The sequence below is a fragment of the Plectropomus leopardus genome, chromosome 21 (assembly GCF_026936395.1).
Source record: "Plectropomus leopardus strain MGB_pleo_1.0 chromosome 21, ASM2693639v1, whole genome shotgun sequence".
NCBI classification, from domain to species: Eukaryota; Metazoa; Chordata; class Actinopteri; order Perciformes; family Serranidae; genus Plectropomus; species Plectropomus leopardus.
This window is the reverse complement of record NC_142196.1, coordinates 12,266,038-12,283,863: the sequence shown is the minus strand read 5'-3', so window position 1 is coordinate 12,283,863 and position 17,826 is coordinate 12,266,038. Positions and strand designations below refer to the sequence as shown.

Here is a 17,826-nt window from a genome sequence, read left to right as displayed (position 1 = left end):
AAACCATGATCTTTTTCCTAAATTGAGAGAGGGCTTTCTGGCAGAAAACCTTGAAGTCAAACTTCTAAGACAGCCTTTTTCCATATGGTGCAAATGTTAGCTGTGCAATGAAAATGAAAATGCATCAAAACATTACATGACACTGGATATGGCTGACCCAGACCACTGAGAAAACACGACTGAAGCACTTTCTACATAGACACACCATGAGTCTACAGCCATGGAAGTGCTCTGTGATGCCGCACTCTCCACTTAGTTTACTGTGTTAGCATGCCTACATTTTCTAACAATAAGTACAGCTAATACTCATAAGAATGTTTTTTTTTTTTTTTTTACAGGTAATTCAGTATTGTATTCTACCTTATTATTTAATTCTAAATAATCTAACCTCTGTATCTATAAAATATAAAACACAACTCATTGAGATAGATGCACACAGGGCTACGTCCAGGATTCTCAAGATCATTTTTAGCACATACTGGGCTAACCAATACAATCTCATTAAGATTCCAAGTGAGAAAAAACAGTCATTCTATTTTTAGAAATTTATCTCTGCATCGACCTGTCTTTGCGGCGAGTCAGGGGATTAACACTCTGAACCTCACATGCACAAACAAGCCTGGATGCACAACTAGCATGCACAGAGGTAAATAACACACACACAGACATTCACACTCCACATTAGGATGGTTTCACAGGGTCACCCATTACCACCCTTTGAAGTGTGCGAGTTGCTAATGGTTTTGGATCCCATTCAGGGTGAGTCTGTGGCCTGTCTGTCCATTAGCTGACTGACACACTCTGCTGACTAAACACAACACTTCCAGTGCCCTTGTCCTCTGTTCCTCTCTTCCATGCCCCCTTCATCCGGGAGAAGAAAGTAGCCCACAGAGTTTGTGTGTTTCAGCATTTCTGTTTGTGTGTGTATGTCTGCATATAGAGTCCAAGTGTAAGCGTGATTGCCTGATTTTGTTTGAGCATCCAGAAGACAGAAAGAAAAGAGCAGGAAAGAGAAAACTATTCAGTTATTTCCTATTTAACAATTTTGCTTTGGTTAAACTGATGAATGAACAGAGTTTGATTCTTTTCAAAAAACATCCATGAATAAAAATGTTTGTAGTTCACTTGTGCAATTGTGGTCCCATCCATTTAATGGATGGAGCATTTTGAAGTATTACAATACACACAGTGCACTTTAATTGGCAATTGACATTATCTAGAGCCCAATAAATGTGGCAGCCATCCCGCTCTAAAGGGCCTGTCACTCTCTTTCAAATTGGGGAATCTTGCCACAGCCTCTTACTAAAGCCGCTACAGTCTTAAGTTTGTCAAAGGACTGATTCTTAAAACTGGTTACCTTTGCTGTTTTGTTAATAAAAATGAGTTGTCCATCTGATTCAGATTTATGGCTGGCAAATGGCAATATACGTTTCTTTTCTCCCTAACAAATGTCAGACAGGTTCAGTTTTATACATTAGTATACATTTAAGAAGCCATACTGACTGACATTCATATTTACTTATCAGAGGTACAGATTCAGCGAGAATGGTATTTTCTATTTAGAAAGCCACAGTTATCTTATTTTTGTATTTGTCTTGTATAAAACACTAAATAAAAATTGACTAATTTTGCTGAAAGGCAATTACTTACAATTACTAAAAAGACTGAAACTGTGTTCACCAATTAGGCTACTGACCCACAACAAACTGGATCAAGAAACCCAGTCAAAGATAATCTTTCTGTCAGCATGAAGTAGTGGGTTGAATGTCACAAAGTAATGCCAAAGAATAAGTCAACAATGTTGAAACTTGGCTGAACTGATAAATGAATAAAAAAATCTAGGTATATAACATGAAAACAATAATAAAGATAATGACACTTCATTCATAATTAATACCCAAAGATCATTAAATTACACAACTGATAGGATGAGCGCTGTGAGGAGGAGGGTACTATTCTAAAAATAAAATAAATGAATAACAATAGAAATACAAAACAAAGAGATTTTTTGCTTGACTGACCACCACCATCTGCAAGCAAAGCTGACTGCCTGTGTCATTGACCACCAGGGACTATAAAAACTTGACTGCACACTTCAATGCACAGATGACACTAGCTTCACATCCAGCCAAAGGATCAGACCCCACACTGAGCTTTTAGGGCAGCACTTTGCACCGTGTCCTTCAGAGAATGCCAAAGAGCGTTCGCCTCTCCTCCGCCTTACAGTTAATCGATAGCTCACTTTTCTGCCTCCTTAGTAAAAAGCAAGGAAGACTTCTGCTGTACCATGTATGTGTGTGCATTTGTGTGTGTCTGTGTGCGTGCGTACGTACGTACATGAGTTTATGTGGCGTGTGATTGTGCATTCCCTTAACAACGCTCAGAGAAATCTGCTCAGAAATACTTATGAATGCACGCATACAAGCACACGCACTTACACACCTTAGCTAACCCCTTTATACTCGGACGTGCACGCAGGAATCCGAATGCTTACATATTCTATCCATCACTTAGGCTGCTGATATACACGAGCATGTTAGGGTGCTGGCTGAGTAGATAATCTATAATCTATAAATCAGATTTGATGTTTCCTGTCTGCCCGTCTTCTTATTTCTGTGTGTGTTTCTCTCTGCCACGTATTCAGTCAGCATCCCTGTTCGTCCCAGACACAGATTAAAGAGCTGAAACTGATCTGCGATCAGCCATGCTGTAATCCCCTCCATGTTGGCCATCATCGTTTCATCTCTAGACATCTAATAGAGGTGCCAGCAGACAGGATGAGCATTTCTTAAGTAATGATATTAAAACTAATTCCCAAATATTTCCATTTGGGATCATGATTTGGAAATGTGAAGCATACCGTGAATTTCAACACTCTGCACTCATTAACCAACAGTTTAATGTGGAATTAATGAAATTCCAAATTAATCAACTGAGCTGCTAAAGGATTGACCTAACTCAATCTACAGCTCTGCTGCTGTCTTTAATATTGTCTTTGTGGCACTTTCAGCAGCTCTAAATCAAGCTCATTCTTAATAAACTCACACAGCATACATTAATTAGTAATTTGACCTCCTTCCACAAAGGTCAGGATTAACTGGAATTATTGCTGGAGAGCATTTTGCAGACTGTACTGTGTGTGGGAGGAGGGACGGTGGCAGAAAAAGAAACATACTACATTCCAGTAAAGAAACATTTCTTAGTAACTGAAACCCTTTGGAGAACTTAGGAACTTAACTCTTTTTTTTTCACCAGCAGGAACTGGTTCATGTATTTATTCATTGGCCACAGTTCCTACCCTAAAAGAGTCCAAGCAGCTGACACAAATTTCACTGAGCCAGTCAGTGCGGAGGTAGAGTTAGCAGTAATGAAAATCACTGACTAATAAAATGCAAGCTATACAAAAATCTTATTTAGTGGACTGCCATTTCTAAAAGGAAGTAGTTGATTAATAAAGAGCAAAAGGCACAGCCAGGATCAATTGAGGACATCTGCTGTCTAAATGTGCCATTAACTTAACTGATGTGTCACACTTGTTGATTTCTTATTTTACTCCCTCTTCAAGAAAATATTTCTCTGTATACAATAAAGCTAAATATGTCTGTAAAGGCATTCAAAGCAGGACTGAAGCCATTTTGGACACAAATGCAGGCCCTATAGTGTTTATGGTGCAAAACTAATATGAAAAGAGCTGTGGGTCCAGCATGGTGTCATGGTCACCAAACTTAGACTTGCTGCTTTTGTCATGTAATTGTAATTGTTTTCTCAGTGTTGTTTAGACCCGATAATCTAGACAGCTTTAGGAAGAGGTGAAACATGCACAAAGAGGAGAAGGATCAGAAAGCAATATAAAAAAAAGACAAAACGGTTAAAGAAATACAGATGACCAGGATATGAATGGGGAAGCAATGCAAAGAGAGACCTAAACAAGGTGGCATTAAATAGGGAGAAAGAATAATGAGGTGGATAAGAGTAAAAGGCAGCCTGAGTGAATAAAACAGTCTAGAGTACGGATGAGAGAAATGAGGAAAGGAGAGAGACGAGCACACAGACAAAGACAGATGGTGACCAAGAGGGGAAAAAAAAGAAAGAAAGCCACAGTGAAAGAGAAATATAGAGGAAGGTAGAGAGAAGGCAGGTGAAAGAAAGGTATAAAGAGGAAGCAATGACCCCTGTCTGACTAATCTTAGCCTACGCTGTAACAGCATCTTGAACCAGAGCTAATGGACCACATCCACATCTCACCTAAACTCTCTCTTTTTCCTCCATCTTAGACACATGATGCTATTTTTTATCACAAAAAAGTGCCCCCCCCCGTGCACACACCAAACCTCGGCCATACACAGACATACACACTGACAGTCACAAGCATGTGGTCCCCTGAAGCTACTCATTGCCCCACCACCACACAATAAGATGTGTTAAAGCCAACGCAGGTGGTATTACCTACAGACTATGTAGAAACAAGTTTCCTGCACTGTGCATGCACATACCAACAGAGGCACCAAAGCAAAATTACCTGGGATGTCATGGGCCAATCCCAAGGATAATAATTAGGGGCAATTCAAGTATATTTTAATTGATGAGTATTGGCTAAAACAAAATCTGACTGTTTCTTTACTGAACCACACTGTGTTTTTTTTCATCTTAACTTGCTGGTGTTGCAGCCCTGCTCTCCTTTAGCTTCATAAGACTGCTCCCAGCGCTTTTTGATGCCCTGCACTTGGGTTTTGTTTCTATGACAACAGAATCTCAAAATTAACATTAGCTAGTAGGCTAATGTGGCTCTATGTTAACAGAGGGCTGACTACACAATGAACAACAAGCTCACAACAATACAGTGATAAAAGCACAACGCTCACCAGCAACATCCAGTGCCCACCAGCAAATCTGCTCCCACAAATGGGCTTTTCTATCTTTGTTGTGACAGCAGCTTAGCTAAAAGAGCCTCAGTGACATCACCAGCGCCTTTCTGGAAAGTTCAGAGATTTTCAACTCAAAGCGCTCAGAGCAGCTGCACAAAAAGGCACAAAGTGCTCAGATAAAAGATACCGGTTAAAGCGCTTTTTCTCCAGGTGGCCGCATACAGCCGCATACAGCTGCTACTCATAGAGATCAATTGAAAAAGGACGCTGGCGCTAAGAAAAAAAAAACACTATGTAGACACAGGGGGATAAACGAAACTGAAAGCTAGAGCCTGAATCAGGGTGAGGCTGACCCAACTTGGACCGAGAGCTGTTCCTCTACCAAGTCTTCCTCTGGCTAATGTTCAGTTGCAGGAGAGTGGAGTGGATGAGACGCAACTGAGGCTCACTCAGCAACAGGAAATCAGAGTCTGCTCTGCGCACATCTTCACAGAGAGAGGGCTAACCCCTAACATCCTGGATCAAGCTGTTGCATTGGATGGGCAGACCTTGTTGGAATGCAGGAATTGAACGATGCCACCAGCAGCAACATCACCAAGCAACCAAATGGAATCGTCATAGTAGCTGCTGTTTGTAATCAACGCATCCTTCAACTCTGAAGATGTAGCAGATGAAATCTCGTTTTACTAAACTTTGTTTAAAAAATGACTAATAATTCTACCTTCTACCTTCTATGTAAATGGTCTGTTTACGTAATTCGAAGCATATGAATTGTCTCCACACAACAAAAAGAAGCTGGGATTTCAAATACACACACACACACGCACACACACAGGGAGCGTGACTTCATTCTCTGCTCAGGACGCCATTACTCCACTATATCTTTACATAGCAAGTAATTATTTCCTTCTGTGTTAATGCTCTTGATGTCACATACAGAATCTTCAATGTTGACTCAGCAAGTAACTTGACAGCAAGCCAAAATTCATTTTTGCTGTTTTGTGTTTGTGTGCTCTTTCCGAAACAGTGTCTTTAGTCTGCCAAACATTATTTACGAGTTTAAAGAAGCATCACTGTAACAACTGTGAACAGACAGTGGTGTCTTCTCTCTGGTGGATCATGAGACTTCAATTTCAGGCATTCGTTGATTTAAACATTCTTTAACATCCATCAGTAATCTAAGTTTAACAGTCTTTTAGTTTGGAAGGATTTAAGGTGAGCAGGATTTATAAGGCTATAACTGTTGTTTCAATGTATCAGATACATATTTAGAAAATATTTAGGTGAATATAAGTTGAACGAGAAAAGGATCAAAAATTTTATCAGCAGACACCCCATATTGAAAAGTCAGATCAGGACCCTTGCAATAATACATAAAACACAAACACACACACGCACACGCACGCACACACACACACACACACACACACACACACACACACACACACACACACACACACACACACACACACACAATTGTGTGAATCCTTGTGTTTGTGGCAACCCTGCTAGAGCTCTTTCCAAGACTCTGCAAGAGAACAGGCCTGTTTGACATCCCAATTACTGTGCACCTTAACCACTGTTTCCTCCTGGCTGAGTTCATCCACACAGACACACACTTGCCACAAGTGCATGTGTGCACAATGCAAGCAACTTCAACTAACTTAATTTTTTTTGCACTCTTAAATCCATTCCCACACACACACTTCCAGTCATGCACATCCAAGGAATACAGCAAACATGTCCTTTTACAACACAGATGACAAAAACACATCCAAATATACACGCTCACACATGCACACACTTAGAAATCTACTGTATTTCTCACTAAGCCAAATCTATTGGAAGCACTGGTGTAATTTTAGCACAAATGTACGCATTTAACATGGCAGACAACTCCAGTTTGCTTTTCCAATTGCATGTCGTCCCCTTTTCATTGCCTCTTCCTCCTTTATTTCCACTTACACTCATACACGCAACAGAGTAAGACACACACACACACACACACACACACACACACACACACACACACACACACACACAGAGAGAGCAAGTCATGCACATGGTCAGGACATGAACATGCAGACATTGTAGCTTCACAATACCAAAATAGAGATACACACACAGAAATACACAGGTTATGTTTTCCAAGTGACTTGTTGGCTACAGTACGTTCCCATTCTGCCTCTGTGCTTTTCCTCTGAGTCTAAAGAGAAAAAAAGAGGAGTGTTTCTTCAATGGAAGTAGCTCAAAGATTAATTCACTTAATCTTGGGCTGTAAATGGGGTATTCAAGCGGCTTAAAAAACAAATTGAATGCAAAGGCTGAGAGTAATAACAACATTTGTCTTAGCTGCGGCACAATGCCCTTTTCCACCGCACTCTTCCACATGAGCTGGTGGCTAGATTTCCAACATCCATTATGACGGAAAGGGACTTGTGCAGGCGCACATGTACGTACATGCACGGTCTGACAAACACACAAACTCTCTCTCACACACATACTGTCACATTTCGAATATGCTACCTACTGCATGCATGGAGAGACCAAAAATATGGAAAGTGAAAGAGAGACATGGCCAGACTCAATATGAATGAGTGAAGGGTGCAGCTGTGCGTGCATAAGTGAGTGCGTGCAGGTTCTGACAGATGTTGCACTGCAGTTTTTTAGTATGTAATCCCCAGATTCATCACTCTACCCATCATGCATGTGCATTTCAAAGGGTTAATGTTGCAGAATATAGGTTAAACTCAAGAGGAAGACAAGCAAAAGTAACAGTTTAATTGTCTACTGACAATAAGCTCAATGCAACTCTATAGTCAAGGATTACGTCTTTATGTTGGTGAATCAGTGAAAAACTCTGGGCTAATGATTTAGTAATGTATGGAGATTATTTTTACATGAGCAATAACTAATTAGTTAATGTAATTAACTCAAAGTCTCATTAAATCACTGTACTCACTATGTAATGTACCCACTAGGACTAAATAATGTATGTAAGATAAATCAGTGCTCCCCATGCCATAACATGTCTTCTGCAATGTTGTAGTAAAATAATACTTTGGTATCTAATATTGCACTCAAGTCAAAGGAAGGTATAAGGAGGGTGTTTTTTCTCAATGAAAAGTTTAACATAATTTGAAGATGTTTATGCAGAGCAGTAGCCATATAACAAAATCTTTCTACAGTTCTGATTATCACATTTTTTATGGCGCTCAAACATATTTTTAATACATTTTTAAGACATTTTTGTGCGTATACTTGGCATATGGATCATTTTTGCTTTCCAAGTCAGGGACCATGTCAGTCATGCCTGAATGCTCAAAACAATTATCAAAGAAATTATCATATTTCCTTAATAATAGTGCCTGAGTTAATGAGCAGTAAGACGTTAGCTGGGAGACAATCAACTTGGATTTGAGGCAAACACAAAGCGCAAAAAACATGTTCTGGAGAATCATCCCAGGGGAGACCACTGAGGTGTTTACTGCCTCCATGTGGTACAGGAACTCAATCTCAAAGTGGAGGCAACTCCTGCACCCAACCACTAAACAAGAAATTTCTGATGTAAAATCAATCAATGACTGATGACAAGCTGTACTTTGAAACAGCAATATGTACGGAAGCAATAACATGCCACTGTAATTAAACCATGCACCAAATTTTCAATAAATGCTATTATTTTATCAATAACAATTAAAACAAACACAAATACATCGATGTTATTATTCTGCCAAGTCATATAATGCCTGTAGTGTTAGTATCGATTTTCAGACACCGGTTGCATAAATCAGTGTGTGCATTTATCCGAAAATTTAGGACACTCCTGAATGTGGTTGAGACAATTAAAACAGAAGACTAAATCACCTGACTAGAAGGGCCTTGCCCACCACGACAGCACCTCGGATTCAGTCCCTGTCAGCAGCTACACAAGCTGCGTAAAGGATGGTGGGCATGGTGGGATGCCAGTGAGGGGTCATATTCTCATTGTTACACTAGCAATTTTAATTATTTTCTCTGATGCCCTCCCCAGCTTTGGATGTTCAACAACATGTACAATGGTTAGAACCATCTCTGCTCCATTTAGTGTGTCTAAACCTTCTCTGTCTCTCAGCCGGATGTTGTCCCTTATCTATTAGCTTCCTTTTGGTGATTTAACTGGAACATTTTACGCTAAAACAAACAACATTTCAACTCCATTCGGTATAGTTTTGGGAAACTTCTCTGCCAAGTTCAAGCTCACAGTGACATCCACCAGGGAAAAAAGGTGGAGTCCAGGAACTATATACAGAGGGTTACTCAGTCAGGTTTCCTAATAAATTTTTTAGTTTGTACCGCTCTTTTATTTCTTGTATTTGTTCACTGTTCTTCAGAATTTATTTGGTATCTTTTTTGTTATCAGCAGTCTATTTCTTAATTTAATTCTTGGTTGTTATTTTATAACTTTTTTTTTTATCTTGTATCCCCTGACACTTTGTAATTCTACTGTAAGTCCCACAGAGACCAATTAAAAATGATAATTATGATGATGACAGTGGTGATGATGATGTAAAATAAGCGTAGTAAGTGGATATTCACATCAACTAAAAGGCAATTATGAAGGCTATTATATGATCAATCAAGTTGTTAAAAAGCCAGGTATCACCAAAGTGAAGTGCATTATTGGGTGACACAGCCCAGTCCATTTTCTGACTGATGCAACTAGAGATTATAATAACAACAGTAATATCGAAAGACAAGGTGTCAGAGAGAATCCTCGCCTCCTGACCATCTTTCCTTGAGCTGTCTCTCCTCATCCTTCTTTCTTTTCTGATAAATGTTGCCTCGTCCCTTATCCTTCTTCTCTTCGTCCTCCTTCCCTGCCAACCTATTCTCCATCACAGAGACCTCTGTATAACGAGGTGGACAGATTCTGACGGGTTCTAATAAGAACACATTCCACTAGAATAACTTTGAGATACTGCACATTTGCACATGCCTGCACACTCACAAGCGCTCGCGCACACACACACGCACGCACACACACTTACGGTCACAAAATGACGCATGCATACACGTGTACTTTTAAATGCATAATTACACAATTACAGGGGTTGAGTTTTCAATGATGCAAGTCAGTGACATTTAATGACCTCGACAGGTTTGTGTGTGTGAGCTCTATGGTGTGAGCCTCTGTGTGTTTGGGAATGTGTGTGTGTGCATGTTACGATACTGACATTGTTAAGGGAATTACGCTGCATGACTTGTCAGTGCACATTTGTATCACTGTGGCCTTGCTCCCACGATGAAACATAGATAGCCTCGCAGTAGAATTCACTTTCAAGAGAGAAATTTCAATTCTTCAAGGAGACCCATATAGCAGTCCAAGTAAAAAAAGCTGACAGGGAGTAGAAAAAAAGAAAACAGTTACGTCATGGTGCTCTGGCTCTGACAATTCATTTCTTACTATTAGATGTTTGCTATGCATGTGATCTATGACACTAATAAGAAAATCGGCAAAAAACCCTTTCAATATGTCAGTCTGAATCTTTTAGTGAAATTAACTTTGTGCATGTTTGTTTTTAAATGTGCAAAGGTTTCAGTTGACTTCTGTGTCATATTATTATTATAATGTCTTACTATGCAAGTTGTTAAGATATCCTTGTCAAGTCAAATTCATATTCATTTATTATGGACTGCAGTGAAATGAAGCAATTCTGATTCCTTATGCTATGAAAATAAAGTGCTTTTTGCAGTGGATAGGTCAAGCATTTTTGTCTTAAAAGAACTGTCATGAATTCATTTCTGTTTCAGTGGGATAAAATATTTATACTCTGATGGGGAAAATTATTTTTAAGATCTGGATGAGGCCGAAAGAGGAGAACACAGTGTGGCTGACTGTCTGACTGTGATCCATGTCAGTCAGGCTGGACACACAGAGTAGATGCTGCTTTGAGACCTTGCATGAGAATGCACAAGTGGGCGCATTACGTTACTCCCTTTAAAAGTGGCTAGTGTGGACGTTTTATCAAACATATTAGTAATCGGGAGTGGGACGAGAGGGGACAGATTGTGAGGAGAGAGACTGGGCGGATGAAAACAGAAGACGAAAAAATACAGGGGGGAGGAAAGTGATTATGGCCAGATGATAAAACCACTAAGGAGAGCCAAGTACGGATAAAGAGAATTAGAGATAGTTAGGGACAAGAAAAAGGGCAGAAGGCGAAAGAGAAAAAAAACAGTTTGAAATAATGAGAGAAAGGCGGGGGACTCTGAGACAAAAGGGGAAGGAGGAAGAGGTAGTAAGAGGAATCATCAGCAGTAGTTATGGATAAGACAGCTAAAACAGGGAGAAGGGCATTAGGGTTTTTTTAAAGGCATTAGGACAGGCGAGCAGGGAAAGGAGGAGGTGGAAAGAAAATGACAAAAAGAAGCAGAGGGACATATATTGAAAATAGAGGGAGTGCAAAGGAGCAATAGATTAAAAAAGCAGGAGGAAGAGAGCAATTTAGACAGAGGCAGACTGGTCAGAAGAGAAAAATGGCAATTAACAATTAGACCTTATTTCCCGACTCTGGATCACTTGACTCAATGCGTGATAAATCTAGCATGAGGACAAACACATATGCAACCTAAACACGGGCAGGTGCACACATGAAAATACACGGCAGCCAAACAACACTAAACACCAAGAACTGAGCTGATCTAATCTGAGCCAAACCAGTCTGCTTCCTCCAGCTCTAATCCTATTATTACCACCTCCTACTGGGAGCCATCACACACACATACACACAATCAAGATACAGGGCTACACAACTGGCATCGAGTGATGATATGATAATAATAAAAACAGTGACTCATTTGTTGACATTAGAAATAAGAAATACTTTTTTTTCATTACTGTAGCAGACTGTGAAGACATACCAGCTTATTATCTCGTTTGCTTTGTATCAGCCACAACTAGCCAAATATTAAAATTAGACACTTAGATACAGACGCTGCAGCTGAATGGGCGTCCCTTAGCCATCCCCCAGTCAATTATTATGGGAGGAACTATTTAATGCTTCAAATTCAACTATGAAAATTGGAGTTGGCAACAGAATGCAACATGTTTTTTTTTTTCCTTTTTTTGTTTCTCATGGTATATAATGAATTATACTGAAGAACAGGAAACGCTGTCTTGCCCTCTGTGGCCCTGGAGGTGCAACCAGACTGATGTCTATGTCAAACGGCCTGGCACGCTTAATGAGATGAGAAAAGGCTAATCTGATTCTATATCAGACAGGCTCTAGGGGCATCCCATTTAGCCACCCACAGTGTCACTAACACACTGACTTAAAGGCACATTTCACACTGCTGCTGAGAATGTTTAAAATTTAAACCCTGTCCTTTACACGGGGAGTGATAAATAGCAAAGGTGCAAAGAGTTCAAGGCTGATTAAAGGAAAGATTTGCTGTTCACCCAGTGAGGTTAAAGTAAAGTGTTGACATTCATGAATACTGTATGACCGGCCCAAATATCTATGCCTATAAAATATACTTTAAGCACACTACGTCACATATTAACACACAATATGCGTTTCTGACGATATTCCTGCCAGAAATCTGCCATGTCAACCATCTTCAACAGGGAAACGTGTTGATTTCAATTGTAAATGGAAAAAAAAATGATGTAGCGATGATAATAAGATATGATGATGGAGTATGAGAAACCTCAGACACACTACAACAACAAATTTACACAATGTACACTGACAACTCATTACAGCTGAAGTAGAAGGACAAACGCAATCTACTTTCTTCAGTCATGTGAGCGCCTGTGGCTGTGTCTGCACCTTTGTTCTTGTGTGAGTTTGTATCTCTGAGTGTTCTCATATGCTTGTATGTGTCTGTGTGTATGTTAATTTAATTTTGTCATCCCGCAATAGATCTTCCGCACTTAATATCACCACGCTAGCCAATTAAGTGATACTGGAATGGAATATAAAACTGACAGACGCTTTAGGCGAGGTTTGTGTAGGAGAAAATCCCTGGAATACTGTTCAACATACAAGTGTGTGCGGAAAGATACACGCATGCACATATAGTTGAACATGCAAATGCATGTAAAACAATACACAGATGGGCAAAACACATCAAATCCTTTTATTATTTTTCTCTCTCTCTTTCTTTCATTGATACGCATAGTGCCTCATAGAACCACTTTCAGCGTGCACTTGGGAAACTCCACACAGTCAGTGGGTCAACCACACCATTGACTTTTAGTCTGCGAGCGCCTTTGCCCCGCTAGGATGGAAATGTTAATCTTTTTTTAGTCCATGCCTCAGACCATTGGTCGCAATGACACTGTCTATTCCCCCAAGTGTTTCACATCTAGTGTCTGAGGAGGGATAAAGTCAGCACTCAGATTTGAGCTCAGCGGTGGAACCGCTGGTGCGATTCAACATGCTGTTTGTATGACTTTCCCTCTCTTTTTCTCTCTCCATCGCACACACGCTTGCTTGCTTGCCTTCCATCTCGCAAATCATGCCCTGATCCTTCTCCGCGCTTTGATATTCCTGTTGTCGCATAATTTGTAATGCAACATATATTTTTATGCAACAGGTTATAGAGTGATAACGTGATTGATACCGGCAATAACGGATTTGTATAAATATGATTGTATGAAAATCCGTTTTACCTCAGTATTTGTAGGATAATCTTTATGACGCTATGTTAACGGTGACTTTTCTTTTATATTTTGTACTATCACTTTTAATACTGTGGGGCTTATAATTTTGTGCAGGAGCCTGACATTTAAAAAATCATACATTTATGTAAAAACATTTATATGATAAGTAATAATTTAGATAGACATTTTAGTTTCAAAGATTCAACAGGTCTAAATGTTTTATATTTTATTCATTACAAGTCTTTAAATAAACCTTGTTCAAGCCCCTGCTGAAGTTTTCTTAAACAAGACACTGAACCTCTACATGCTCTGGGGACTCTGATGCTGACCCAGTCAGACCTGCATATTGACGGGAGCAAGAGTACCGAGGATTTCCATAAAGGAATCAATAATGTTTAATAAATAAAGTGTTGTCACTATGACACCTACTCGCTGTGAGGTCGCTCTTATGAGCAACAGCTTTTGTGAAAGAAACACGATTCGCCCATCCCCTCTAACTCTCCGTCTTTTCCCCTCTGTAACACTCGCTGACGTGCGCACGTGGACATATCTGGGCATGCACGCGCACGCACGCCCAAACGGCTCGCGGTGCCGTCTCACCGTCGTTGTCTGCCGGATGGGATGATTAATGAGGCGCGTCCCCGGACACATTCATCCGGGACCCGAGAAGCCCTGGCGATCACCGGGGGAATCAGTCACACAGTCACACCGGCTCAGTTACCGTCAGAAACATCGGAATGACACCGAACAAAGTGGGGATGACTCCCAAAAAAAATACAGAACCAAACACGGTTATTCTAAAATGACCCACATTTGCACATTAGAGCTTTAAAATACCAGAGATGGTAAGATGAAAAAACAGTATATGATACAGTTAGTATGCATAATAACACAACAATTTATGCAGTTCCGGGTAATAAAAACTCTTGATACTAAAATAACAATCTGTTGATAAGCAAATAAATATCATCCTCGGCCAATCCTTCCAATTTTAAAATACGTGGGGATTTACCGGACAAAATAGATCCATCTTTTTTTTATTTAAGGTATGTATTGCTATCTGATCTGTAAGTTTTCTCAAAGTTTTCCAGCGGCCGTTTGCTGAAAACTACATTTGACTAAAAATAAAAATAAATAAATAAAAAGGCCCAGACCTGGTGATAAGACTAATCAAAATTCAAATTGCATTGAAACTTAATGAACGACCCAAATTAGATTGCAAAACCAGTGGGCTCAAAATTAGAAATTTCTAATGTGCCCCTGAGTCACTGACAGTGAAGACTCAGCCTCCAAGTCCATTGGACCATAACTCCCATTCAACGAATCCAATGCATTTGGATTTTTCGGGCAAATCCAGAGAAATGGTCTGAAAAGAAATACAAGGATTATATATATATAATGTCAATCCGAAAAATCCAGAAAAGGCTAAAAATAGCCATTTGTGAAAAGGTTTCAAACTGGTCGTCTCTCAAATACACTGTGCCTCAGAATTGAGACAGCACAAAAGACAGAAAACCTCAGATGACACACTAAAATGTCATTCAGTAATCCAGCCCTTTCTGGAAGCCCTAAATACCCGTGAACAGAATCACCCGACGGGCACAAAATCCCGGGCGCTTAAGTCAATGGAGCAGAGATCCCGAGGAGTTAACACGTGTAGTTCTAAACTCAGAAGGTAAACCCCGCTCCCTCTCCCTTTCCTCGGTGCAGCCTGGCGCTTAAGCTCCCGAGAGCTTCCCATCTGGCACAAACGTGGGGATACCTGCAACCCAGCCGTTAAGCGCACCTCTCTCCCTCTGCTCTGCTCCCGAGACAGGCTCGGTCTGCTTCCCAACCATGTCCACACTCACACGTCCAGCGCTGGGAGACACGTCCCCCCCCTCCAAAAAAAAATATGAAAAAACAACTTACGGGTTGTTGGCAAAGCTCCGTGCACACAGTTGACATGGCTGAAAATCCACAAAGCGACCGGCAATAACAACGTCAATCCCTGGGCAGGACGGTGCCGGTGCATCTTCACGGCCGGTGTGGACGCAGCAGAGCGGGAGCGGGAGAGGTAACACTCAGAAAAAAAACAGCGGGGTGGTGGCAACGCCAGTCGGTCCGTCAGACTCGCTTCGCAGTTGAGGACTGGCGAAGAGGAGCCTGGCTGCACGGACTCTCTCTCTCACTCTCTCTCACTCACCCCCCCTCTCTCTCTGTATGTCTCTCTCTCTCTCCAATAAAGAGATGATGTAAGGATCGCGCCGACTAACACACTGGCCTGTGCTCGCAAGCGCAACGCACTTCTCTCTGCAGCTATCTCTCGCCTCCTTATTTAGCGACTCCAGACTAAAACCAAAAAAACAACCCTGTCCACACCTGCACAGGACGAGAACGACCGGGTGCGACTCTATTATACAGTAACGGCTCCAGTAGTTGGAGGAGGCATGACTGTGCGCAGCTCAAATCCACTGAACTGATTTCTCCTCTCCAGCGCTCCGGTGCGCTGTCCGTGGTGCTGAACTTATCTCAGTCTTTCTGCCTCTCTCTCCTTCTCTAAACGTCTCTCCGTTTCTTATAGCCAGACAGTGCCCCCCTCCTTCTCTAGGTGGTGGTAGCCTTGTACTTGGTGCATTCGTCTCCTTTCATCACAACCAAAGCTCTTACAAAAAAATTATACTCGAAATTCAGTCAGTCTCTAGGTCTTATGTCTCCCTTTATCGCTTCTATCTACATGCTGTCCTTGTTAAAATGCTTTTTTGGCGAAGTGAAGTAAAAAAAAGATTCACTAACAAACAGTCCAAAGTATTGTGGTATTCAGTTGTTCTATTCAACTTACCCTGCATGTTACAGGGTTGTTAAATCTACATAAAATATACCATCTAATGCATACGGAGAAAAAAGAGAAACAAAATCATTACACGTTTATTTTTAAAAGTCTATCCGCAGTGAGGAGACATCTGTCAGTGATTATGCACTTTCACTCCTCTTGAATATATTCGTTCTAACTTGGCAAATCTCGGTTTTATTGCTTTCAAATTGCACGCTTATCTTTTCGGGGAGTTGATCCACAGCACAAGTTATTTTCAAGTAACTCTCAAAAATTTCAAGGGCTCAGAGCTGAATTTTGTTAATGGACTTTCATTCTTGATCTAAAGAAATTACACTTGTTATTTAGCTCTATGGGTTTAAAAAGTGACAGATATCTTACGTCTGCAAGATACAAAATCTTTCAGTATTACAGACTAGAAAGACTCAACATGCCTGATTGAGCCGGCTGAGATACCAAGATAGTTTTTCTATATGTATGCCACAGCCTAATTCTTCCTCTGAACTGTAAAGGCACTTTCTTTTCTTTTTTTTATCAATTATTTGTAAGACAAACAAAACACAAAGAGACCACATCACTCCATATTTAGAAAACAAACATGAGCAAATAACAAACAAGAATACACACAAACAAATAAACAAAAAAAAAAAAAAAAAACATCCCGTAGGGACTTCATAAGGATTCCAGGATAGTTTAACTGCAAAATTTACATGTTGTCACAAAAGGTTGACAGAAAGACATCTTACTGAAAATAGGGACCAATAAATGTCTCATTTGGGCAGTATATCCTTAATCACCACCCTTCAGATTTCATAAACTTCCCCCATCTATCTAGGTAATCTTGGTTATTTGTATAAAATCCCCCGAAAAAGGCAGGTAAAAGCACTTTCTTTGAAGAATTATCATGTACTGTACTCTGCTTATTACTTTCTACAGTAATGAGGGTGACTCATTTTGTGGCAGTGTTGTTCTTGCTATATCATTAGGGAAAAAATCTAGAAATACACTTCAGAAATGAATGAAAGCATTTGTTCTCATCGAGACAAATTGCCTTCCATATCTGGCTGTCCACATTTTTTCAATATCATGTCTCAGTCATGTCTGAGTCACTGTCATCTGTCCGGCATATAATGTGTGATTATCATAACTGCAGAGAGCATTTTTCCCAATGAAGAAAATGGTGAGTGAAAATGGAAATTTCAGAATGTAGTGCTCCATCAGTGGTAACGTCTCACTTATTTCTATTACTTCATGTGAACATGAAGGATTGATTATGACAGCTTATACTTTTATCGCTGATGCTGGGCCATGGGTCATTAGATTTATTTATCATTTATTACATTATCAGTCACTAATGTGCAAACAGAGCCAACATCTTTAATCAAGAACCAACAGTATATACTGTTTACTACTGTCATTTTGCTCTTATTATATAATTACACTGAAATGAAAAACACACAGGCACATAATCCTGTTGATTAGGTGTTGGGTGACATTTT

At 40.2% G+C, this 17,826-nt stretch overlaps 1 protein-coding gene across 2 annotated transcripts in view; it reads right to left on the bottom strand.

Annotated features, from left to right (window-relative positions):
- Positions 1 to 16,023, bottom strand: part of cntnap2a (contactin associated protein 2a) — a 376,461-nt gene extending 360,438 nt beyond the window's left edge. Inside the window, exon 1 of one of the 2 annotated variants that reach the window (XM_088071612.1) lies at positions 15,427 to 16,023. In XM_088071612.1, coding sequence (XP_087927738.1) covers positions 15,427 to 15,529 — 103 coding nt within the window. In that variant the 5' untranslated portion in view covers positions 15,530 to 16,023. The remainder of the gene's footprint in view (positions 1 to 15,426) is intronic. The other variant, XM_042510367.2, reaches the window with a different exon arrangement.
- Positions 16,024 to 17,826: the final 1,803 nt, after the last annotated feature.